This window comes from Pseudorca crassidens, chromosome 12 (genome assembly GCF_039906515.1).
Source record: "Pseudorca crassidens isolate mPseCra1 chromosome 12, mPseCra1.hap1, whole genome shotgun sequence".
Classification (NCBI taxonomy): domain Eukaryota; kingdom Metazoa; phylum Chordata; class Mammalia; order Artiodactyla; family Delphinidae; genus Pseudorca; species Pseudorca crassidens.
The window spans coordinates 13,262,027-13,288,916 of NC_090307.1; the positions used below are offsets into that span (position 1 = coordinate 13,262,027).

General features: G+C 38.8%; 1 protein-coding gene across 1 annotated transcript in view; it reads right to left on the minus strand.

Moving 5' to 3' along the window:
• PHLPP1 (PH domain and leucine rich repeat protein phosphatase 1) overlaps nucleotides 1-26,890 on the minus strand; it is a 212,594-nt gene that overhangs the window by 100,310 nt on the left and 85,394 nt on the right. The window contains exon 2 of the mRNA XM_067698892.1: nucleotides 5,302-5,498. Coding sequence (XP_067554993.1) covers nucleotides 5,302-5,498 — 197 coding nt within the window. The remainder of the gene's footprint in view (nucleotides 1-5,301; nucleotides 5,499-26,890) is intronic.

The window sequence follows — 26,890 nt, forward strand, 5'->3', positions numbered from 1 at the left end:
CAAAGCAGAATGAAGGTGATAATAAAAAGCAGAAGTTAACGAAATGAAAACTGGGACTTCCCTGGTGGTGCAGTGGTTAAGAATCTGCCTGCCAATGCAGGGCACACAGGTTCGAGCCCTGGTCTGGGAAGATCCCACATGCCACAGAGCAACTAAGCCGTGCACCACGACTACTGAGCCTGCACTCTAGAGCTGGCTAGCCACAACTACTGAGCCCACGTGCCACAACTGCTGAGCCTGCGAGCCACAACTGCTGAAGCCCGCGCACCCTAGAGCCTGTGCTCCGCAACAAGAGAAGCCACCGCAATGAGAAGCCCACGCACCGCAATGAAGAGTAGCCCCCACTCGCCACAGCTAGAGAAAGCCCGTGCGCAGCAACGAAGACCCAACGCAGCCAAAAAATCAAAAAATTAAAAAAGAAATTTAAAAAAAAGAAAGAAATGAAAACCAAATATACAATAGAGAACATTAACAAAGCAAAACAGCAATTCTTTGAAAAGGCTAACAAAATTGAATATCAATTGATATTGATCAATGATATCAATTGAAGACATAAATATTAATAATGAAAAGGGAGACAAAACAGATTAAGCAGGGATTAAAAAGAGATTATTATAAATAATTCTGTGGCAAATTTTTAGAAAAATTTATTTTACCAACACTAAATCAAGGGAAAAAAACAGGCCTAAATAGTCTTATTACCATTTAAGAAAATGAATACTTTTTTAATTACCAAGAAAATATCAGGCTCATATGGTTTTGTAGGTGAGTTTTATCAAAGTTCCAAGAAATAGATCATTGAAAACTTGTGCAAACTCATCCACCAAACGAGAAAAGAGAAAAAGACCCCAGCCTATTCTATGAGGCCAGTATAACCAAAAACAGATCAGAACAGTAAGAGAAAGGAAAATTACAGGCCAACCTTAGTCATGAACACTTATCTTGAACAAAATGTTGCATCAGAATCCAGCAATACAGAAAAAAATATACCAAGAACAAAAGTTGGATTTACCTCAGGAAAGATGGTTTAACGTTATTGGAACTATAAAGTCATTAATCACATTAACAGATTAAAGAAGAAAACCGTATGATCACCACTACAGTTGCAGAAAAAGCATTTGATGACATTCTCCACCCATTCATCATTCATGATAAAAACTCTAAGCAAACTAAGAACACAAAGAAGTCACTTAAGCCAACAAAGGATATTTATGTAAGGTAAACTTCAATGTTAATGATGAGATCTCACTCTCTTACCTTACTTTTTCTGTTCAATACTGTACTAGAGTCCTGGCCATTGCAATAAGACAAAGAAATGTATTGAGTAAGAAAGAAAATTGCCATTATTTGAATATGAGATGATTAGCTACATAGCAAACTCCAAAGAATCTAGAGACATTAGAATAAATAAGAAAATTTAGCAAGGTGGCTGGATATAAGATTAACACTTAAAAAATCAACCACATTTCTATACACCAAAGAGAAAATATAACTTTATAAAAATGCTATTTAAACTAATCCATATTGACAGAAATCAGGCAGTGTTTTTTGGGAATGGGTAGGAGTGAGCAGAAAAGTAGGGACAGAACAGTACAAAGGAGCACAAGGGGACTATCTGTCAAATTGTACTCATGGAATTATAATACAGTTATCAAATTGTTATCAAAATGTACAGTATGTTGTATATCAATTATACCTCAATAAAGTTTGGCAAAGATGTAGAGAAATGTGTACTGATATGAGCATGATATGATGCAACAACCTTGGAAAACAATTGGATATCATCTTGTAAAAGTAAATGTGCATATATGTCCTATAGCCCAGTGACTGCACTCTTAAGAGCAATATTTCTCAAGGAGGTCATTATAGGAACTTTGGATTGAATAGTTCCTTGTGTACATTATGCAGGACTGTCTAATATTTTTGCATGACATTTTACTCTCTGAGCCCCTGCCCTGTAGATGCCAATAGTGTCCCCTTGCAGCAAAAGATACTAGTATTAACCAAACACACTATCTACTTTTCCCAGAACCTTTGCAATTAAGATGGAGTCATGTGACTAGTTCTGGCCAATGAGCCATGAGCAGAAGTGACATGTGTCACTTCTACAACCAGATATACAAGAGCCAGCTAATGACCCTCCAGTTACCTCTTCTCCTGCCTAAGCAGCAAAGGAAGCCACGTGTTACAAATATTATAAGAGAGAAGGACCCCCATCAGGCTGGGTTCGTACATAATTACTTGAGAAAAGAAATCTCCACCCACCCACACTGGACAAATAGTGTGAGTGAGAAATAACTGTTATGATAAGTCACTGAGATCTGGGGGTTTTGTTACCACAGCATAACTTAGCTTACATCAACTGACTACCCAATCATTTGACAATCAAAACACTTGCACATATTACCAAATGTCCCCTTCAGGCACAGCGACAAGAGTTAAGAAATGCTGCTCTAGAAAAACTACTTGTAAACCAGGAGGCATATCAAAATAAGACTATCTCAAGAGCACTATTTATAACAGAAAACTAGAAGCAACCCAAATGTCAATCAACAAGAAAATTACTTCAGATATTTTAGAAATTTGGAACATTTACAGAGTGGAACATTATACAGAAATGAAAACCATATATAGCAAGTAATATGGAATCTTATTATGAAACATAATATTGAGTGAAAAAATTCAATCACAGAAAACCACAAACAGGATGATATCATTTTTATCAAGATCAAAACAAGTAAAACATAGTTATATGATAAAAGTTATTTCAAAAAAGTAAGCAAATGATGAATACATATTCTAGGACAGTGGATTCCTCTGGGGTAGGAGGAGGCAATGGGACAGATGCAAAGAGAACTCAGGTAGAGACACTGGTATTGATGCTGCTGTACTTCCTAAATTGAGTAGTAAGTTAACAGTTACTCAGCTTATTATGCCTCATAGCTTAACAAATATTACATAAAGTATTAATGTAAATAAGTTATCTAAAAATTTATGTTCAATTTTAAAGAAGAAATTAAATATAATAATTGTACATGAATAAAAACTTATTAAACAAATGTCTTTCAACAATTTAATAGAGCTTTAACTTCATATTTGAATTCTATATTTGAAAACATAAACTAATGATGATGCTCAAGTAGTGTGTCAAAATTGATTATCACAGCAATTATAGCATCTATCTCACACCTCATTTCTAGCTCTTTTATATAAATTAGAAAACAAAAACAAAAAAACCTCTTCCATTTACTCTCTGATTTTCCTTTAACAACAGAACAGAATGAGAAAAGGAAAGACAAACATTAATGAAAACTCACATTGCAAAGAGTGAATTATTTTTTCCTAACGTGGTTAATATAATTTTTCAACATACTCAATTATTTTTAAAGGTGTAACACAAAACAGGTTTTACAAGCTTTGTCTGTGAGAAAAAGAAGCTGTTAACTTTCTATTCACTCAATGGTAGAAGTACATCCAGTAATAGGCCTGGGAAACAGAACAAGTCTCTAGCTCTGAATAAAAATGCTAATTATAACTGGATCTTCTCTCACCTTACCTGAACATTCCACTGCTTCCCTGCCTCTGCTTCTCTGAGCACAATAATCTTTCTGACCATCTCCTTTATATGTCAAGAGATTTTTCACCCTTCAAGTTCTATCATAATTGCTACCTCCTTCATCACAAAATCCCGATTCCCCCCCACAAAATGTAATCTCTTCCACTTATCTTCCACCCTACTTTTTTGCACCCCTCGTAGAGCAGATATTGTTGTGTCCATCCTTCGTTTCCAGATAGTAATTATAAGCTATTCGAAGGCAGAGATGGTGACTTACCCATCTTGGTATTTCTGGGACGCCAAGCAAAGTGGCTTCCCCACAGAGGATATTTAATAATAGTTATATTAAATTTGCCTATGCAAATGCCTAACACCAGAGAAGAAAGAAACAGATTGTTGACCTATCAGGGCATCAAACATTAAATATGCATTTTTAATGATGAGTTATGGAAGTAATAATGATGACTAAGTTTTCAGATCCATCCAAAGGACAAGATTTTCAGTAATAAACTACCACTAATGCTTCAATGCTCAGACAGAAGTTAAGAAGCCATGGTTTCAAAATGGGTGAATGAAATAGACCTAAACACACCTCACAGACTAGCCAAATCTATTTTTTTAAATGATCAAGTAACGATCAAGAAAAAAATTTTTAATATGCCCCTGATTTCCAAAAACCCATTTCTTCATCCAAATTTACCTTTACCTTTATTAACAGATTATCATATCATTTAAAAATCAGGAAATACTGACATATAATTATGGTAATGATACCCCTACCAGTGCTTGGAGTTTATAAATAAATCTGGCAAAGAAAAGAATGTAATACCTTCCTAAGCAATCTTGTTCTTTCTGTTGATATTTTATAAATGATAGGAATAAAGTAGTTAACATGCCCAAAGAAAAGCAGCCAGTATGTTGGAAATATTTATCAGTTGTATCACAGGTTTTCTCTGAAATGAGTAGCATTTCAGGTTCAAAATTCATGACTAGCTATAGTGATAAACTAAAAGTACTAACCCCACTGGTCACTAAACACAAATAAACAGAGAGGTATGGCAAAGCGGGATCACAGATTCCTGCTAGAGAGTCTAACCTTTGATAAGCACGCCTGAATGATCCTAAGGTCATGGACTTGGGGATCACTGTACTATACTATAAAATACATACTCACAATATCAAAAGACATCTTCTCATAAATAATAATTTATCACCTACAGTCTGAAATATAACAGTGAAATTCTAGTTGCTCTATTTTCAGTCACATAGTTAAGGTGCATGTACTAAGAAGTGAACATAACCAGGGCTTTGTTATGCCATAACCAATGGCATTGTTATTTTCCAAAACTCCACCAACCAAAAATGTCCACTGGTGGAGGCACAACAGGAATGATGAGTCAAAAACCATCTACCCCTGGGACTTCCTTGGTGGTCCAGTGGGTAAGACTCCACACTCCCAATGCAGGGGGCCTGGGTTCAATCCCTGGTCAGGGAACTAGATACCGCATGCATGCCACAACTAACAGCCCCCATGCCGCAACTAAAAGATCCCACGTGCCGCAATGAAGATCCTGCATGCTGCAATTAAGACCCAGCACAGCCAAAATAAATAAATACATAAATAGATTTTTTTAATTGAAATTCTTTAAAAAAAAAAAAAAACATCTACATTACAGCAATGACTCAAAGTAAGCTTCTTAATGACACTGGGAAATCTGTTAGTATTTGGTTTGTTTTAAACTTACCTTCCCACCAATTAGTGGCAGAACATGCATCTTTCCGGTCAAGCTGTCTTTCACAGATGATACTATTAGGCAGGTCCCACACAGGATAACTTGGCGTCTGGTCCATCGGTTCACTGGCAACTGCATTTTGCCTTTACGGACATTATACATTCCTGAGAGCTGAATCCGTTCAGAGCTACCAGTGCTGTGAGGTTTTCCTGCAACAAACACAAGCAAACATTTTAGTCTTAAAGAAATGGGCTTTTTTGCTACTCATCAGCATACCAGATAAATTACTTGGACAACAGAGAATAATTATAGGGAAACAATCTAATTTATAACTGAGAGAATCTGAAACCTGCAGTAATGAAATTATGATAAGAACTACCAAATCTGCTCCACATGTACCTTTTAATATAGGTGAAGAAGAGTTTTTTCCTTAAAAAGCTTATAACCTAAGTTTCTTCTGCTATATCCTTCATAATTTAATCTTACATTTGAAACAGAAATGGCTTCAAGATTTTCATGAATATGAGAGTTAATTTAAGTACACTAAGAAGAAAATATTATAGACTGATATAGAAAGATAACATTCAAGATCTAGCATCTAATGAAACTAATCAGTTTTAATGGAATTAGCCACTCATATTCTTCCTCCTACAGATATTTAATGTACATTTACTAATAAGGGGACAATTAAAAATAAATGACTTGGGCTTCCCTGGTGGCACGGTGGTTAAGAATCCACCTGCCAATGCAGGGGACACAGGTTCGAGCCCTGGTCCGGGAAGATCCCACATGCTACGGAGCAACTAAGCCCATGCGCCACAACTACTGAGCCTGCACTCTAGAGCCCACGAGCCACAACTACTGAAGCCCGCACGCCTGGAGCCCGTGCTCCGCAACAAGAGAAGCCACCGCAATGAGAAGCCCACGCACCGCAATGAAGAGTAGACCCCGCTCACCACAACTAGAGAAAGCCGGTGCAGAGCAACGAAGACCCAACATGGCCAAAAATAAATAAATAAATAAATAAAATTTATTTAAAAAAAAAAAAGAAATGGGCTTCCCTGGTGGCGCAGTGGTTGAGAGTCTGCCTGTCGATGCAGGGGGCACGGGTTCGTGCCCTGGTCCGGGATGATCCCACGTGCCATGGAGCGGCTGGGCCCGTAAGCCATGGCCGCTGAGCCTGCGCATCCAGAGCCTGTGCTCTGCAACGCGAGAGGCCACAACAGTGAGAGGCCCGCGTACCGCAAAAAAAAAAAACTAACATAAATGCCAAGTAGTTTTGGTAGATGTCTAATAGCTACTGGAGAAGGAAGAACAGCAGCACCAAAAATAGATCTCAAGAAGGTCCAAAAACTGTTTGAAGCCTCCCAATACACACCTTTGGGCAGAGATGTTTGCAAACAACAAAACCAGCAGGTTTGAATTTCACTTCCTCTTTCTCCCAGTATATCAAAATGTTTTATGAAATAAATACTGTAGACTGCATAAATTTGCTTGGCCTAGGCTAGAATGAGGTCTAAAAGTGGTCCACCTTTTTGAACCTGGGCCCAGCAAACAACTACACAGCTAGCATCCTCAGTGGAGAGCTCCACTGAGATGTTTGTCTACCAAATGCTAACACTCCCACAAAGGGATAGGAAGCCCAGGAGACTTCCATATAGATAGGGCTTGTCAAAGTCTGCCAGTGATGGATCAGACCACAGTCATTCACTTGTCGCATTCTGCACAAGTTCATTTACACCCACAGAGAGAGATGCCCAGGCTCCCAGTCTAAGAGCTCCTCTCTACATTATAGTCTCTCTTCCTGTAGAGAAGAAGTGGGACAGAAGGAGATTCAGAAAACTGAAAGGTACGTGCAAGGCTAAAAATAATGGACAACACATTTACAAGATCCGATTTCCGTGACTGTAATACACTAACATTCTTTAACAAGGGATCTGATATAAATACTTACACACAAGCACACACTAATGAATGCAAAGAAGCAGGCATTTTATTCAGCCACATCAGAGAGTGGCTTCAAGGGCACTTGTTAACCCGTCACATTTATAGAGATCTGTGATTTAATTAGAGACTGAAGGAAAAGACAACAGAGGTACATAAGCAACAGCTCTTCAATTCTCCAACTCCACAAAAATCCTAGAGAAAGCCCCAGAGCAAATCGCCAGATGGAGGACTAAGGCTAGAAGGGATACATACGAGAAAAGGATGGAGACACCAACAGACACTGGCTTTTTAGTCCCTCTTTAGAAAAACTGCCAAGGGGCCTGAACAGTCCTGGAACCTAATGGTAAGATTAGTCTGTCCCTGCCCTAAACATCCCAGTCTGAACCAATGCCCACCAAATTAAAGTTGGATCCACTGTTGTAACTTTTCCTTTAGAAATAATCCTACAGGTTTAAGGCATTTCTTATACGATCTGGGGCGAAAGATGGACAGCAAAAGCAAGTATTTCAAGCTGAGAGAGAAACCTGAACACAACAGAGAATGATTTAAAACATGCTTCCCCTCTCTTACTCACTTGGCACATGGCAATTTGACAAGATTTGACATATGTAAACCTATAAATGAGCTGGAAAACGAGCACACTGATCATCGCTAACAGTTTCTCGTGCCCACTGTGATCCCTCCCTCTCCCTCCCACCCCACCCCCCACCCCCACCTAGGGCCTCCCACGCTCAGGCGACTGCTGATCTGTTTTGTCACTTTTTGTCCGTGTTGTTGAGTATGCCGAGAGTTCATTCCTTTGTATTGTTGAGTAGTATTCCACTGCATGAATATATCACATTTTGTTTAACCATTCATCTGCTGATAGACATTTGGACTGTTTCCACATTGTTTGCTTATCTTGACTGAAAACATTGGTATAAACATTCTTGTGTGGATATATCCTTTTATTTATCTTGGGTAAACACGTGTGACTGGAATGGCTGGGTTGTACTATTTGACATGTCCATCTCTAATGCAGGAGAGTTCCAGTTGCTCTACCTCCTTGTCAACACTTTTAGCTGTTCTAGTACACATGTAATGGTACCTCATTATAGATTAAATTTGCATTCTCCTAATGATGCTGATCATCTTCTCAAGAGCTTATTTGCAATTCACATACCTTCTTTGCTGAGGTGACTAATTCAAATCTTGTATCTAATTTTAACTGGATTGAGTTCCTCACATATTCTGAATACAAGTCCTTTGTCAAATGTGTAACTTGCAAATATTTTCTCCCAGTCTGGCTTGCTTTTTCATTTTCTTGACAGTACTTTGGGAAAGCAAAAGTTTTGATTTTAATGAAGTCCAAATATCTGATTTAGCTTTCACAATTAGTGTTTTTTGTGTTGTATTTAAGAACTCTCTGACAAACTCAAGGTCACTATAATTTTCTCCTATGTTTTCTGCTGTAAGTTTCATAGGTTTAATTCTTACATTTAGGCCGATAATTAATTTCAAGTTAATTTTTGTACACAGCAAGAAATAAGTAGAGGTTCAGGAGGTTTTTATTTTTGTTTTTTGACAAGTGGCTATCTAAATTATTCCATAACTTTCTGTTAAAAAGATTATCCATTGGGAGTTCCCTGGTAGCACAGTGGTTAAGAATCCGCCTGCCAATGCAGGGGACATGGGTTCGAGCCCTGGTCCAGGAAGATCCCACATGCCGCAAAGCAACTAAGCCCGTGAGCCACAACTACTGAGCCTGCATTCTGGAGCCCGTGAGCCACAACTACAGAGCCCATGTACTGCAACTACTGAAGCCCGCGTGGCCTAGAGCCCGTGCTCTGCAACAAGAGAAGCCACTGCACTGAGTAGCCCGCACACCCCAACGAAGAGTAGCCCCTGCTCGCCGCAACTAGAGAAAGCCCGTGGGCAGCAACGAAGATCCAACACAGCCAAAAATAAAAAATATAAATAAATAAATAATTTTATTTAAAAAAAAAAAAGATTATCCATTCCCGCTGAAGTGCTTTGGCACCTGTATCAAAATTCTATTGACCATAGTTGGGTGGGTCAATTTCTTGGTTCTTCCCATCCCACTCATCTATTTGTCTATCTTCGACCAATATCACAGTATCCTGATTACTGAATCTTTATAATTAGTCTTGAAATCAGGTAAAATGAGTCCTCTCCTGTGAAGAATGACAGCTTTACTTCTTCCACTGCAATCAGGCTGTCTTTTATTTCTTTTTCTTGCCTTGCTGCACAAGCTAGAACCTTCCATATAATAATGAACAGAACTAGTGAAAGCAGACATCCTTTCCGTTTTCCTAATCTTAGGGGAGTAGCATTCAGTTTTTCGAAATCTTTTTTTTTTTTTTTTTGCGGTACAAGGGCCTCTCACTGTTTTGGCCTCTCCCGCTGTGGAGCACAGGCTCCGGACGTGCAGGCCCAGCGGCCATGGCCCACGGGCCCAGCCGCTCCACGGCACATGGGATCCCCCCAGACTGGGGCACGAACCCGCGTCTGCTGCATCAGCAGGCAGACTCTCAACCACTGCACCACCAGGGAAGCCCTAGCATTCAGTTTTTCACCATTAAGAACAACAAATTGGCACAGGGAACTATATTCAATAGTTCCAACCGATAATGGAAAAGAATCTGATAAAGAATATATATATATATATATATATATAAACATTCTGGGGGTCTTCCCTGGTGGTGCAGTGGTTAAGAATCTGCCTGCCAATGCAGGAAACACTGGTTCAATCCCTGGTCCTGGAAGATCCCACATGCCACGGAGCAACTAAGCCTGTGCGCCACAACTACTGAGCCTGCACTCTAGAGCCCGTGAGCCACAACTGCTGAGCCTGCATGCTGCAACTACTGAAGCCCGCACACCTAGAGCCCGTGCTCTGCAACAAGGGAAGCCACCACAATGAGAAGCCCGCACACTGCAACAAAGAGTAGCCCCCGCTCACCGCAACCAGAGAAAGCCCACGTGCAGCAACAAAGACCCAACACAGCCAAAAATAAATAAATAAAAATTTTTAAATGGTTAAAAACATTCTGGATTTGGTGTCAGGGGCGAGGGTATTGCTGGCTTCATAGACTGAGCTGAAGAATTCTTTCCTCTACTTTTCTGGAATAATTTGGATGAAATTGGTATCATTTCATCCTTAAACATCTGGTCGAATTCCCCAGTGAAGACTTCTGGATCTGGAGTCTTGCTTTTTCTGGTTTTTGTTTGTTTGTTTGTTTTTTGTTGTGTGTGGGGGGGAGAGTGTTTAACTATAAGTTCAATTTCTTTACTAGAGTTAGGGCTATGCTATTCCATTATCTAGATATTCTTGAGTAAGCCTTCGTGGTTTGACTTTTTAAAAGTTTGTCCATTTCATTTAAGTTTTCATATAGTTGACATACAGTTGTTCACAATATTTCCTTATTATCCTTTTAATATCAATAAAAAACTGTAGTGATGTCACCTCTTTCATTCCTGATACTGGCAACGTACCTCTTCCTTTTTTTTCTTCTGTTTTGTAAATAAGTTCATTTGTATCTTTTTTTTTAATTCCACATATAAGCGATATTGTATGATATTTGTCTTTGTCTGGCTTACTTCACTTAGTATGATAATCTCCAGGTCCATCCATGTTGCTGCAAATGGCATTATTTCATTCTTATGGCTGAGTAATATTCCATTGTATATATATATACCGCATCTTCTTTAGCCATTCATCTGTTGATGGACATTTAGGTTGCTTCCATGTCTCGGCTACTGTAAACAGTGCCACAATGAACGTTGGGGTGCATATACATTTTTGAATTATGGTTTTCTCTGGGTATATGCCCAGGAGTGGGATTGCAGGATCATATGGTAACTCTATTTTTAGTTTTTTAAAGAACCTCCATACTATTCTCCATAGTGGTTCTACCAATTTACATTCCCACCAATAGTGCAGGAGGGTTCCTTTTTCTCCACACTCTCTCCAGAATTTATTATTTGTAGACTTTTTGACCAGAGTGAGGTGATACCTCATTGTAGTCTTGATTTGCATTTCTCTAACGATTATCAATGTTGAGCATTTTTTCATATGTCTGTTGGCCTGTAGCCTTGATCTGCATTTCTCTAACGATTATCAATGTTGAGCATTTTTTCATATGTCTGTTGGCCATCTGTATGCCTTCTTTGGAGAAATGTCTATTTAGATCTTCTGCCCATTTTTTAATTGGGTTGTTTGGTTTTTTGGATATTGAGTTCTATGAATTGTGTGTATATTTTGGAAATTAATCCCTTTCAGTCTGCATTGTTTGCAAATATTTTCTCCCATTCTGTAGGTTGCCTTTTGGTTTTGTTTATGGTTTCCTTCACTGTGCAAAAGCTTTTATGATTAATTAGGTCCCATTTGTTTATTTTTGTTTTCACTTCCATTACTCTAGGAGATGAACTTCTATCTTTTCTTGATCAGTTTAGATTAGAAGATTACCAATTTTATTTTTTATTTATTTTTTTCACATAAAAATGTTTATTATAATATTTTATAACTTTGTTTGGATTTATTATATCTTTTTTCTCATAAAAAACTGAGGGAGGGGTTTTTGTCTTTATTTTAAAGATAAGAATATTAAATAAAGTGTTTAAATTATTTTGTCCTATGTCACAAGTTGGTTTATACAGGACCAATATACAAAACTAGAGGATCAGATTATTCATTGTCTTTTTACTGCCCCATATTTCCTCCCAACAATAGTTAGCAAAGAATACAAGATTTGATCTTTACGAGTCATCCATCCATTTTTTTTTAAAACACCTTTATTAGAGCATAACTGCTTCACAATGGTGTGTTAGTTTCTGCTTTATAACAAAGTGTATCAGCTATACATATATATCCCCCTATCTCCTCCCTCTTGCATTTCCCTCCCACCCTCCCTATTCCACCCCTCTAGGTGGTCACAAAGCACCGAGCTGATCTCCCTGTGCTATGCGGCTGCTTCCTACTAGCTATTTTACATTTGGTAGTGCATATATGTCCATGCCACTCTCTCACTTCATCCCAGCTTACCCTTCCCCCTTCCTCCAATTTTATTAAACAACTCAAAGAACCAGGTTTCGGTTTCATTCTCTACTGTTTTTCTGTTTATGGTTTCATTTATATCTGTTCTTATCATTGTTTCTCTTACTAATTTTAGGATTAATTTTTGCTTATTTTTTCTATTTTCTTAATGTGGAAACTGAGGTCACTGACTTGAGGCTTTTCTTTTTTCTTAATATAGGCATTTAAGTGCTATAAACTTCCTTCTAAGTACTGCTTTAGCTGCATTCCACAAATTCTGGTATGTTGTGGTTTCAGGTTACTAATTGTTTCTCTCCAGTGTTTAATCTACTGTTAATTCCATCCAGTGTACTTCTCATCTCTAGAAGTTCAATTTGGCTATATGTGGGTACATACTTATATACACATACATATACACATATATGTATATATCTTCCATGTCACTCCTTAATATGCCTTTTTTTACCTTCATGAATATATGAAACAATTATAATAGCTGCTTAAGTGTCCCTGTCAACTAATTCTATCATCTGTATCACTTCTGTGTCAGTTTTATTTTATCATTTTCTCTTTTGGGTCTTATTTTCCTGCTTCTTTGCACACCTGGTAATTTTTGTTTGGATGCTAGTCATTAGGAGTTTTATCTTGTCAAGTGCTGGATATTTTTGTATTTATATGAATATTATGGAGTTTTGTTCTGGGACACAATAAAGTTAGTTGAAAACAGTTTGGTTCTTACCAGGCTTGCTCTCTGGGATTTGTCATATAAGACCAGAGCAGCCTTAAGTCTAGATTTATAATACCAATATTAGCAAGCAATACTCTAACTGACATCCTCTAAATTAAAGATTCTCCAGTCTGGCTGGTAGGAGCATGAACTTTGCCTGGCCCTGTGTGAGCTTCAAGGTTTATTCCCTCTGCTCCTTTTCAGTGTTTTTAAACCCCAGCCTCACATAGTTTCTTCTTCACATAAATGACTGATCAGCACTCAGCTGAAGGCTCAATGATGACTCCTTGCACATGTCCAGGACTCTCTGAGCAGCTCTTTTCTCTCCAGCACTCTACTCTGTACACTCAAACTGCTTAGCTTCAGTGGACTCCCAGCTCTGTCTCCTGAACTCACTGTGCATACCAGGCTCTGCCTGGGTTCCTCCTCCCTACAACTTAATCCTGGAACTCTTTCCCACCGTCAGTAAGATGATACAGGTTTAGGGTTGTTTTAATCTGTTTTCTTTCTCTCAAGGAGCACATCTGTTGTGGGATTTTGTGTCTTGTGCTGCCTGATGCCCAATGTCTGAAAGCTGTTTCATATATTTTATCTGATTTTTAGTTGTTTCTTCTTTTAGGTTAAAGAGTAAATGCAGTCGCTGTTACTCCATCTTGGCTGGAACCAAGTGCCAAATATTTAAATTTAATTCTTTCTCATACATACCGTTCACTTTTATAGATTACAAAAGTATGTTTCACATAATTAAAGATTTTCTTTAAAGTGTGGGTTCTCAATATATTCCTGTATTCAGAAATTCAGAGAAACCCTGTGGGACCAGTGGACTAGAAGAGCTATCTGCTCTTGTCCAAAAATAGCTCCAAACTTCAGTATTATCATAGTTCTTTGACTCTTCCAATTATTGACAGTAATGAGTATATAAGCAACTTCTAATTTACTGCCTTACTTTACATTCAATCCTAAAACAATAGGCCTAAAGTTAGCTCTCTACCCTCTTTCAAAGTAAAGGTCTAAACTTTGTGCTCTTTTCCTCTACTCAGAGGGCCTTCTTGACTTGCATATTTATAAGTATTAATCTAAATAGTTCAGTCTTCTGAATGATTCACTTCTGGTTAAGCTGGGTGTCACTATACTACCTTTCAAAAACAAATGTAAAAAGAATAATGCATAGTTCATTAATCTCTCTACACTGTCGCAAATATTAGAACTTCAACCTTAACGGATATAACTAAGATAACTGGATAGACCTACTCTGACAGAAAAATCCTGAGAATTCTAAAATAACCTCCTTTGTTGACTCAGGTGGGAGTAGGACAGATTGTTGTAGCAGTTGCTTCAGACAGAGTGGTTTTTAAAAGTATGGTCCCAAGACCAGTAATACCAGAATCACCTGGAAACTTATCAGAAATGCAAATTCTCAGGTCCCACCCTAGAAGTACAGAATTGGCATCTCTGAGGATGAAGCCCAGTAATCTGTATTTTAACAAGCCCTATATATATAAACAGCAGTCTGGATCAAAGAACAGAGATCGTTGTGATGATCAGAAAAACCCCTCCAGTTTTAAAAATAAGAGTTTGGGTTTTTGCTCGTTTCTTTTCTTTTTCTTCTCTCTTCTCCTTCTCTTCTCTTCTGTAGTTTAAAGCCTAAACTTGGTGGGAGGGAGACGCAAGAGGGAGGGGATATGGGGATATATGTATACGTATAGCTGATTCACTTTGTTATACAGCAGAAACTAACACAACATTGTAAAGCAATTATACTCCAAGAAAGATGTTAAAAAAAAAGAAGACTAAACTTAAATGTTACTCCTCAAGATGAGAGAATTTCAGCTTTGAGGAGGAGTGAAGAATATAATAAAACATCACTTCTTTGGATCTTACTAACTTAGAATTTTGACCAGGAGCTTCTGAAATTAAGTCTACTCATGTTTTATCTTTCATAAGGGAATTTTATTAAATAAATGAATAAACATGATTAGAAGAGAAGTATTTATTTAAAGAAAACTAACTACAGTCCATTCTGCTACAATATGTTTCATTAATACTAATTAATTCATTTATGATCATAAATAGGGGAATGAAGTCAGTATGATATGCATAGTATTGGTCCATAAGAATTTACTCTAGGCACGGGAAGCCAGAATATTGGGAGTGGAATTATAACTTTCAAAAACAAACGGAAAAAAGCCCATGGTAAATGCAGTCTCAATGTCCACAAGCCAACATTTCTACTCTTATGTAATTGTGCATTTTTAATATTCCCTAATATTGTGTCTGTAGCTTCCAGACACAACAAGTTACCTGCCTAGGCTGCCCAGGTTATCCCCTGAGGTATCCATTATTATTTTTTTTAGTATTTTGGTTATAAAGATGCTTGGACTTAGAGTCCTGCCACTCTCCAACTCTATTTTCCCATAAACATTTTTATTTCTAATTTTCAACTTTGGAGAACATAAGTTTCGGGAACATATATAGTAGCAGAAACACCTGCTTTAACTAGAAGCAGTTGTTTAACTGAACAACACAGAAATAAGTACAAATTTGGTTGTTGCCAATTACATGTCTTTGTCAAATATATCCTAGTGTCTATCTGTGGTAGTTTGAAAATATGTCCACAAATTCTTTTTAATTCTTCCCTTCAAAGGTGGAGCCCAATCCCATTCCCTTTGCTTGTGGACTGTACTTAGCGACTAGCTTCTAACAAATAGAATGTAGCAGACTCAATGGCTGCTGTAACTTCTGAAACCAGGTCATAAATGGCAAATACCTTCCACCTTACCCCCTCTAGGATCACTCCCTCTGAGGAAGCCAGCTGCCATGCGGACACCCTAGGGACTCTATGAAAAGGCCAACAGGTGAGGAACTGAAACTTCCTGCCAACAGCCGAAAGGAAACTGAGGCCTCTTCAGAAGCCAGGTGAGCAAGCCATACTGGAAAGATCCTCCAGTCCCTGTCAAGCCCGTAGATCTTCCAGTCCCTGTCAAGAGAACTGTGCCCCTAGGACATCTTGGCTGCAAACTTCGTGATAATCTCTAGCCAGAACTACCCAGCTAAGTCACTCCAGACTCAGAGAAATCATGAGACAATAAATGTGTGCTGTTTGAAGCCACTGAGTTTTGAGGCAATAACTAATACAACTTTACTGTGTTGGTTTCACTTAGTTCTATTTACCTGAACATAGTGAAACATAAATAACCTACATTTCCCTAAAATAATCTACAAAAATATTTACAGGACTTTGGATAACTAGCAAGGGTCTAGTGTAATCCAAAATAATAAAAACAATAATAAGAACAGCACGTTAAGCAATCACAATGTCAACAACTTGAAAGAATGAAAGTATTCATGATAATACAGCACCAAAAAGTAAGAAAGTCTGATCAGTACATAAGACATAGTGGAAGAATTTACCATGTGCCTGGAGCTGAAAATGGTCAGAAGTAAGTGAGAACACTCAACTCTCACCTCACCTTCTCTACCTTTAGAGCTTAGATTGATAAAACTAGTTGCTTATTGCATATAAATCCTTAAATCCTTCTTGACTACCTGAAGTGTCAGAAAGACTGAATTAAATTATTTGCCCAGGTTCATTTCAAGAGCTGGCAGAAGGATTTAGACGACCCCATAACAAAGGTCCAGAGACCTGAGCGTTGAACTGGCAGCTGGGAATTTTGTCTCAGAGTTGAAAGTCGAAGCAAGCTCAGCAAGGTGTGCTGGCAGGAGCTTTGAAACAGATTTAAGACTAGTTGCTTTTAGCTGATGGAAATGACAACCAGCTGCTAAATATATTTGGGAGATGGTTAATTTACGCATCAGATCAAAATATACAAAGTCAACTGCCCAGTAAATCTTGCTTCTTACTGACAGCTACTCAATCTGATAAGGTTTATTTATGCCTCCCAAATTAGTGTAGACCCTTATCCCTGAGAAATGTCATGCCCTGAACCTTTCTCTAATCTCTAAGTTCTTGAATACCACCAGAGCTTATAATTCCCCCTATAATATTCATAAAAATAGTGCCTGGAAAATGTGCGCTACCCCTTCACACTCGTACAGATTATGTAAACACAGGGCCAAAGTAATTTTTAAAAAATCCACCAAAGCAAACTCTAATACAAACCAGTAAAATTATCCATAAATTTTAAAACTCTGAAAAATCAAATAAAGATAATTACTATGACTATACATTGTGTGCAACGATATTAAATTAAACGATAACTTAAACGACATTAAATTAAATTAAAATGCTGAAAGGAAATGCTGCATGAAGACAAGCTACAACGGAGGGCCTCAGACTTTAGCATGCACCAAAACCACCAGGAAGGCCTTGCTATAAACAGACTGCAAGGCTCCACCACCCAGAGTTTCTGACTCAGTAATTCTGGGTGGAGGCCTGAGATTTTGCTGATGTTGCAGGTCTGAGGACCACAATTTGAGACCCACTGACTTACAGTATCAGGTTAACAATGACTTTTTGACCTGGTGGATCATCTGCGTTTGATTAACACTGACCAAAGAAGCAGGTGAATCAATTTGGGGAAAAGACGAGGGAGGCAGCTGGGAATGAACTAGAAAGCTGGTGCTGCCTTTTACACTCCCCTCCTCCCTCCTTCCTCCCCGCACCTCCTGTCCTCGCAGGGAACTAGATTCATTGCCTAGGCATATTTAAACTCCATCATCAAAATTATCCCTTAGTTATCTGAATATCCGATGCTCATGTCTCTTCATGGGACATATATTTAGAGAAGGTATTTTCTTCAAATGTGGGTTTCATTACAATTTTGCATTCCAGAGACTACAACCTTTCCCTGCTTTATGAGCTTCTTCAGCTCAGTTCCAGAGCACTATATGGCTAGCTGGTGTGGCCTCCCCTCATTAACTTCATATTTGGCAAAAATACACATTTGAAAGACTTTATCAAATCAACCTGCACCTGTCAGTTCAATGTCTTCACCATCTGTTACTTCCCAGAAATGGCAGTCTCATCTTTCCTGTGCATGACCAGACCATACCTTAAGAGCCTTTTCAACATTCTCTTGAGATTTCTTTCTCATCTGATGAGCATCTTTTTCCTTGGCTACAACAATCACCGAAACAGTTTCACTCACTTTTTTGTTGTCATTTCCATTATAATGAATGGTAGACTTGTTCAGGTCCATACATTTGTTAAACTTCTACCACATTTGACATTCTTAAATTACCTACACCTTCTATTTTCTGGCTAAAAACCCTCCCTTCGGTAGACTTCAGAATTTTCATCACCTGCTTTCCCAGCTGCCTTATTTCTGTGGTAGTTCTCCACAAAGAATAATGGCATAAGGCACAAGCATTAAAGCATAAAACACCATTTGTGAGGAGAAACAGCTGAACTTCACTGAAATGACGAGGCTGGGCAGCAGGCCTCAGGGTAGGCTCGATTCAAATTTGTGCCCCAGAAAAACTGCAAATTACTATATATCATGAGGTTTTAGAGACCTCAGGAATCACTAAATCTTAAATCTGAGAATGCCTAATGGTCAGTATACCCTATTTACTCTAACTGCTCCCAAAAGAATAAACAACACACTCACTACCTCCTGTAGATACAAATTGGGACTTGTGTCAGAGGTGATGCACGCTGCTGTGCATGTGGAAATCAGGATGATGAAGCTAGACAGCTCCACAGCTCCAGCTGAATCAAGTCTTCACTGTGAGGTGATTTTATTAGGAGTGCTGGAACGTTCTAGCCAGGCACCCACACACATGCAAACACTAAAATAAAAATTCTAAAATCAAGCATGAATAATTTTTGGATAATCCACACCGCTATTCCTCTCTCCTAAGACATAGTAAAAAACAAAACAAAAAAACTATATTTCAGTTCGCTTTGCCTAGAAGAACAGACTTCAGCCAAGGTGACTTGACAAGGTAACAAAGAACAATATCGACACAATCACGTAAGATGCAATGTGATTCAAAATTCTTTTCCACAGTGGTTCTCTCTGAGAGATGAGGTTAGAGTTTACTTTCCACTTTATAATACATACTGATAACGTGTAATTTGACTTTTAAAAACAAAAACAAAGATTTCAAAAGCAGAACAATTTCCGAAAAACCTTATTTTCCCCTACTCTCTACTGCATTAGGTAACATTCATTTGACTACCTACCCATTTCCCTACAAGGCTGATTACACCAAAGATGATGAGTCTAGATTCGGAAGTTCTAACACTGTCCTTAAACTATTTTGTACAAACATAACCTCAGAAATGTCTAAAACTCACCCATTCCAAATAGATGACAATTCCTCAACTTATTAGAAATCTCTAAAAAAAAATTATAAAACCTCCCACATTTAGCCCATTCCTATGATTTACTTATAGGAAACTTCAAGATCTTTATTTTAAACTTTCTCAGAATCACACACAAAATCCACTATGGGGCTTCCCTGGTGGCACAGTGGTTGAGAGTACACCTGCCAATGCAGGGGACGCGAGTTCGTGCCCCGGTCCGGGAAGATCCCACATGCCGCGGAGCGGCTGGGCCTGTGAGCCATGGCCGCTGAGCCTGCGCGTCCGGAGCCTGTGCTCCGCAACGGGAAAGGCCACAGCAGTGAGAGGCCCGCGTACCGCAAAAAAAAAAAAAAATCCACTATGTTTCCACTGAAATTTTTTCAATTATTATTTTAAGTACAACTCTATCATCAAAAGTTTAAAAGAAAGGGGAGTTAAAAACAAGAAAATAAACATAATCCTACTTTCTTCCCAGTATTATAAATATTTTGCTGAATTTTTTCAGTTTTTTTTTAAATTTGCAAATCATTTACATACATATAATCATAACATGCCCAGCATTTTATATCCTGCTTTATTTAGCCTTCTATTGTATCATACACCTTCCCAAGTTCTCAGCCTTTCTATTTAAAAGACTGGCAAGATACGCTCATAGAACTATCCTTTGTTTTCTCATTTCTTCATTATTGATAACTGTTTCTTCATTTTCATTCTATGAATTGCTAAATCAAAGTTCATGACTTTTTTTGTTTTTGTTTTTTTTTTTTGCGGTATGCGGGCCTCTCACTGTTGTGGCCCCTCCCGTTTCGGAGCACAGGCTCTGGACGCGCAGGCTCAGCGGCCATGGCTCACGGGCCCAGCCGCTCCGCGGCACGCGGGATCCTCCCGGACCGGGGCACAAACCCGCGTCCCCTGCATCGGCAGGCGGACTCTCAACCACTGCGCCACCAGGGAAGCCCATGACTTTTTTTTACAACTCCTAATCCCTCTTCAATATCACCAGTTCTCCCTAGACAAAAACTATAAATCAGCTATAAATCAAAATAAGCATGTTTCTACTACTGAATACTTTTCCCAAAGAAATAAGTAAGCTTTCCAGACATCCCAAGAACATGTGAAAGAAAAAAATAGCACACCAAGCCATTTAATTAATAAAAATGAACCTATATCCACCACCCACAATGAAAGTAGGTTTCACATTGTTGATACCAGTAGCTGTGTTTGAATAAGACATGTGAAGTCACTACTTCTCAAATAATGATTAAAAGAAAATAGACTAAAAAGTAAACAAAAAAAAATCTATAATTTTCTGGTGAAAACTTTCGTATTTGTACACAAATAAGCATTCTAATTTCATCTAGGACTCCATACTGGTTTTCCTCTCTACTCCCAACCCTGCAAAAGAACAGCTTTTCACTAGCTGGGAAAAGTCAGAGGGAGAGGTTACTCTGCCTTAAGTTACTAACTGATCGTGACTCTCAAGAGCAGCAAAACACCTAGCAACGAAAAAAAAGCATTTCCAGACAACTACAATGAAAAGGAAATAGCTGTAATTGACTAGCATGAATTTTACAGCCCTTGCTATCATAAAAGCTATTAAGTCTTTCAGATCTAAGATATCGATTTAATTCCTTGGTAACCAAAGAATTTATTCACAAGTAAGTCTTTTGATTTTCAAAGGGATCAAGAACCCTAGAACTTCAGTCTTCCTGGGCTTCAGAGTTCCTCCAACTACCACATCCCTTGGCCTGTAGATTCCAGAGTAGGCCAAACACACAGTCTACTACTAGGTGTGGCTCTTTCCAAAGTGCAGGTCCAAAGCCCAGCACAATATCTCCAATAGCCTAAGTGCTCTACAAGCACCTGCTGCATAGACAAAAACACTCCTATGTTTAGGCCAGAGAAAACAGCCAGTTCTCAACATACACAGCAAATTACAAAAAGTATACAATCAATAGCTATGTGTTTGGGAAAAACAAAGGACAGGACAGAAAATAAGTGGCTCAAAACCAACTTCCTAGTCTCTAAGAATCTATAGTTTATACTACATGGGAAAACATTTGCCTGGAATTATCAGCCAAATATTTCAAGCTTCTTCTCTAGAAACATAAAAGTTTTTCTTTTTTTTAAGGAAAGGGGGTATTATCAATAGGCAAAAGAAAGTCATTCAGCTGAATTAGTTACAGTATACATGCAGTTTTGAAAAAAACAGCCTGTCATTTTCATCATAAAGTATATTATGAGTATGATGATAAACCAATACACATATAAACATTCAAACAAAGTAGGTCTGACAAAAGGATGAGTAACAGGGATCACACCAGGAAGAATCAGAAATGAGGATAAATGAAGCTTTGTGTTTACAACAGGGATAATGTCCATTTATCGTTTTTAGTATCCCTGGAAATTAGAGAGCAAAATCTGCCTCCAAAACTTGCTGACAATAGAAAAGAAGTATTTGCTAGCTCATTCTCCAGACTATAAATAAAGCGGCCAGTAACACAAAAACTTTTTTAAAAAATAAATTTATTTTATTTATTTATTTTTGGCTGTGTTGGGTCTTTGTTGCTGTGCGCGGGCTTTCTCTACTCTTCGTTGTGGTGCACGGTCTCCTCATTGCGGTGGCTTCTCTTGTTGCAGAGCATGGGCTCTAGGCTCACGGGCTTCAGTAGTTGTGGCACGCGGGCCTGAGTAGTTGTGGCTTGCAGCTCTAGAGCACAGGCTCAGTAGTTGTGGCACACGTGCTTCGTTGCTCCGCACGCGGCCTGTGGGATCTTCCCGGACCAAGGCTCGAACCTGTGTCTCCTGCATTGGCAGGTGGATCTTTAACCACTGCGCCACGAGGGAAGTCCAGAAAACAAAAACTTTTGAGAAACATGAATTTCCAGGTACTATGGAACCTTATACCAGAAATGTAAAAGTCAGCTTTTCCTTTTCACCATGATTTATAGAAGCAATATATTATTGCAATGGATTTATTTACAATTATATTGCAATTCCAGGTCATACTTTTCATTCCTAAATTATCAAAGAGAAGTTTTAATTTTAGTAGGGCAATAAATTATAAAATGTCATTACTCGGACTTCCCTGGTGGTCCAGCAGTTAAGAATCTGCCTTCCAATGCAGGGAACGCGGTTAGATCCCTAGTCAGGGAACTAAGATCCCACATGCCACAGGGCAACTAAGCCTACGTGTCACAACTACTGAGCCCGCATGCCACAAGTAGAGAGTCCGCATGCCACAACTACTGAGCCTGCGTGCCACAACTAGAGAGAAGCCTGTGCACCACAACAAAGAGCCTGTGCGCCACAACTAAGACCTGATGTGGCCAATAATAAATAAATAAATAAATAATAAAATGCCATTACTCAAAACACCCAGGGGAGTTTGAGAGGAATGACTTAGAACATTTGCTGGAAAAATCTATATCGCACATCCAAAATAATAAAACAAAAGAAAAGCTTCATGGCTACAAAATATATTAAGATAATTTTTAAAATATGAATGACCCAAAATGCTATTTTGCATATACTAGCATATTTACATATGCTATTTTGGAAGAGACTGGCTGTATGTTCAACAATCCCATTTCATCTTCCTGGACACACAACGATAACTACATTTCTCAGCCTCTCTTGGAATTCAGGTAGAGCCATGCAACTGGTTCTGGCCAAACAAAACGTGGCCTATACCCCCCGCCTGTGCTCCTTCACCGGCTCCCCACCCACTGACCAGCTGATGAAGATAGTGCGAGAAGAACTCTCTGAGGAGACTCAAGGGGATGGTGAACCACAAGATGGAAGGAGCCCAGGTCTCTGAGTCCCTTGGCTTGGAGCTGCGTAACTAGAAACATCAGCAATGGACTTGACCATGAGAACAAAAGAAACATGTATTATGTTAAAGCATAAGATCAGTACGTTGGTTCTTGCAGTAGCTAGAATTTCCCTAACACAGTTATATTCAAATCAAAATTTCACCCTAACTGGAATTGAAATAAACTGCTGTCATATCCCATGAGCAAACCTCTAGAACTGGGTACCCCAATAAGCACAAGTAGGTGGTCAAGTTTCCATCCTTCTTCCGAGATACAAGGGAAAACAGCTGTGATCAGTCATGCTGCCTATGACAGGGAGGGGCATGTGAACGTGATGCTAGCGCACTTCTTACAGTCACCACAATGGCAGCCAGTTATCAAGAAGAGTGACTCTGAGAGGCAGCTTAAAAAGCAGGGAGAGTGCCTCTGAAAACAGCAAATGATCTATCTTTCATTTCAATGAAAATCAGTCTTAGAATCATAAACCGTTAGTTGCCTAGGGCTACCATAACAAACTACCACAAACTGGATGCCTTAAAACAACAGAAATTTATTTTCTCACAGTTCTGGAGTCTGAAAGTCTGAAATCAAGGTGTTAGTGGGGTTGGTTCCTTCTGCAGGCTTTGAGGGAGCAGGTGCCCTATGCCTCTCTCCTCGCTTCTGGTGGTCGTAGGCAATCCTTGACATTCCCTGGCTTGTGCAACGTAATTCCAATCTTAAACCCCATCTTCACATCACCTTCTCTGTGTATCCTCTTCTTTTAAGCACAAACAGTCATTGGATTTAGGGCCCACTTTAATCCAGTTTGACCGCATCTTACTAATTAAATCTGCAACAACCCTAAGGTCACATTCTGAGGTTCTGGGTGGACATGAATTTTGGAAGGACACCTACTACACTTTTGATATCTGATCTAAACAAATCTAATATTCTCTGATTTTATAGTTTTAAATATTTATAGTACTACCTTTTTCAGTATTATCAGAGTATATTTTCAATATATTCAGTTTACAAATAAAACTCATTTAATCATGAAGTATCACCTAAGATCAAGCAATTCTTGTTAGCAGAGCTCCAAAAAGAATGCTAGGCACAATACAGCATTTTGACTTTTAAATTTTAAAGGTAAAAATGCCCCAGCAAACAAAAGTACCATGTCTCTAAGCATATGTGGAAATTCAAACTACTGAAAGAGACATGAAGCATTCCATGACTTTTGTCTGTAGTAGGGCAATGGCTTGGCTAAAGTCCAACAGTCAGTACATTAGTAGACTGACAGTGTTAGCACTTCACTTCCCTCTGAGTTAAACAAACCTCATTGTTTATTTAACTGTCTTCAAGACACTACAAAAAGACTTAAAACCCATGAAGATTAACCCTGAAGACTATCACAGTCTTACATATTTTTTCAACAATTTTATATATTTTTGCTGCCTACTCACAACTCCAAATAAAGCTGGCATCCATCGATTAAAAAAACCAACTGGGGCTTCCCTGGTGGCGCAGTGGTTGAGAGTCCGCCTGACGATGCAGGGGACACGGGTTCGTGCCCCGGTCCGGGAAGATCCCACATGCCACGGAGCGGCTGGGCCCGTGAGCCATGGCCGCTGAGCCTGCGCATCTGGAGCCTATGCTCCGCAACGGGAGAGGCCACAACAGTGAGAAGCCCGGGTACCGGAAAAAAAAAAAAAAAAACAACCAACTGGAGGGTGAACTAAAATGCCAACACAGGTACAAATGATGTGTACATTAGTTGTAAAACACTAAACAGAAGATACTTATTTAGCATACACACTCATTTAACCAACATCCAGGATAAAAAAATCACCAAAAAGTGGTACCCAAGATTCAATTAGTTGTACGATGTGCTGAGAAATGCCAATAAAATTTTTAATCACTTAAATGTATTCAAGGTCATCACTACAAATCTAACATTCTCACTACCTTGTACAGCAACTGTATACACATAAAAGTAGAAAAGTCATCCTCAATTTCCCTCTCTCCCTCATTATCCTCAGCAAATCTTATCACCTCTGTCCCCTAAATATAGCTGAATCTAACAGCTGTCATCTTTTGCCGATAGAACAACCAACTCCCAATTAGTTCCCTTGCTTCCACTCTCTCAGTCACTGTGGCAGCCATCCACATCCTCTGCTGCGAGTTGAACTGCATTTCCCAAAAAGATATGTTCAAGTCCTAACCCCTGGTACCTGTGAATGCAACCTTATATGGAAATAAGGTCTTTGCAGATGCAATCAAGTTAAGATAAGGTTGTATTGGATTCGAGTGGGTCCTAATGACTAGTGTTCCTTATAAGAAGAGGGACATTTGGACACAGTCACATAGAAGGAAAATGGCCATGTGACAACAGAGGTAGAGACTGGAGTGATGCAGTTGCAAAGCTAAGGAACACCAAGGATTGCCAGAAACCACCAGAAGCTAGGAAAAATAAATCCTCCCTCAGAGCCTTGAGGGGAAGCACGTATAGCCTCCAAAACTATGAAAGAACAAATTTCTCCAGTTTGTGGTAGTTTGTTACAACAGCCCCAGGAAACAGGTGTTGGCAGAGCTGCGCTCCCTCCAGAGGTTTTGGGGAGAATTTGTTCCTTGCTTCTAGCTTCTGGAGGCTGTCAGTTTTCCCTGGCTTGTAGTCACATAACTCCACTCTCCACCTCTGTCTTCACAGCTTCTCTGTGTGTCTCAAATCTCCCTTCACTCTCCCTTATCAGAACACTTGTGGATTAGAATCAGGGTCCTCTTGGACAATCCAAGATAATCATCCTATGTTAAAATCCTTAGCTTAATCACATTAGCACGAGAACAGGCTGGGTAACCTAGACACTCCACTGCACCAGCGCATCCCAGGGCTTTGTGCTGTTGACTGAACAACTGCTACTACGTCTGTGCTGGTTCTGTACAGTCTTTCACCTACAAACAACATATAGCCTCTAAGTCCACAGACAAGTACACAAGTAAAATTAAACCAAAAACAAAATTGTGCGTTTTTGTTCATACCTTGGGTATTGATTTTTCGTTTCTCATGGATTTAGAAAGGAAAATAAAATGTCTTTAACTTAATATATAGAACAGATTTCTCACAGTTTTAAATAAATGCTAATAATAAATACATTACTATTACTTTAAATAAAATATAAATATTTAAGTAAAAATGAGAACTAAGAAGGTTAAGATTGGATTGAAAGTTAGGAAACCTGAATTCTAGAGCTGGCTTTGCCACTAACTGGCTCTATGTCTTTAGATAAGTCACTTTACTTCTCTAGGCCTTTATTCTCTCAAATGCGGATAGAAAATGGGAAAATCAGATTAGATCACTGGTTACCAAACTGTGTCCTCAGTGGTCTTAAGTCCCATCTTTCTCTCAATCCAACTCCTAATAAAGCAGTTTTCTATTTAAAAGGAAGTCATCTGAATAATATTTCCTTTAAAGAAAGGGCTCTGAGGGGAAAACACACACAGATTATTAAGGATCCTTCTTGGTACAAAGTTGTAGCTTCCTAAGATTTACATATTAACCATTCCTCAGATATTCTTTTAATCATGTGTGTTTAGGGTGGCTCCCTAGTCTTCCTTACTTCTGTAAATAATGGCGATAGTTCCTTCGGTGTTGTTATACCTTTTACTGGCACTATTTTCTTCTGCAAGAGGGCAGAGGAACCACATCAGATGTGTCTTTGTAATGTATTAATCATTCCTGTGCGAAATCTGCTAAAATCAAGCAAGTTTTTAAAGATCAGAAGGATGTTCCTTTCTACTCACCCAACTGTGGCATTATAATTAAGGATAAT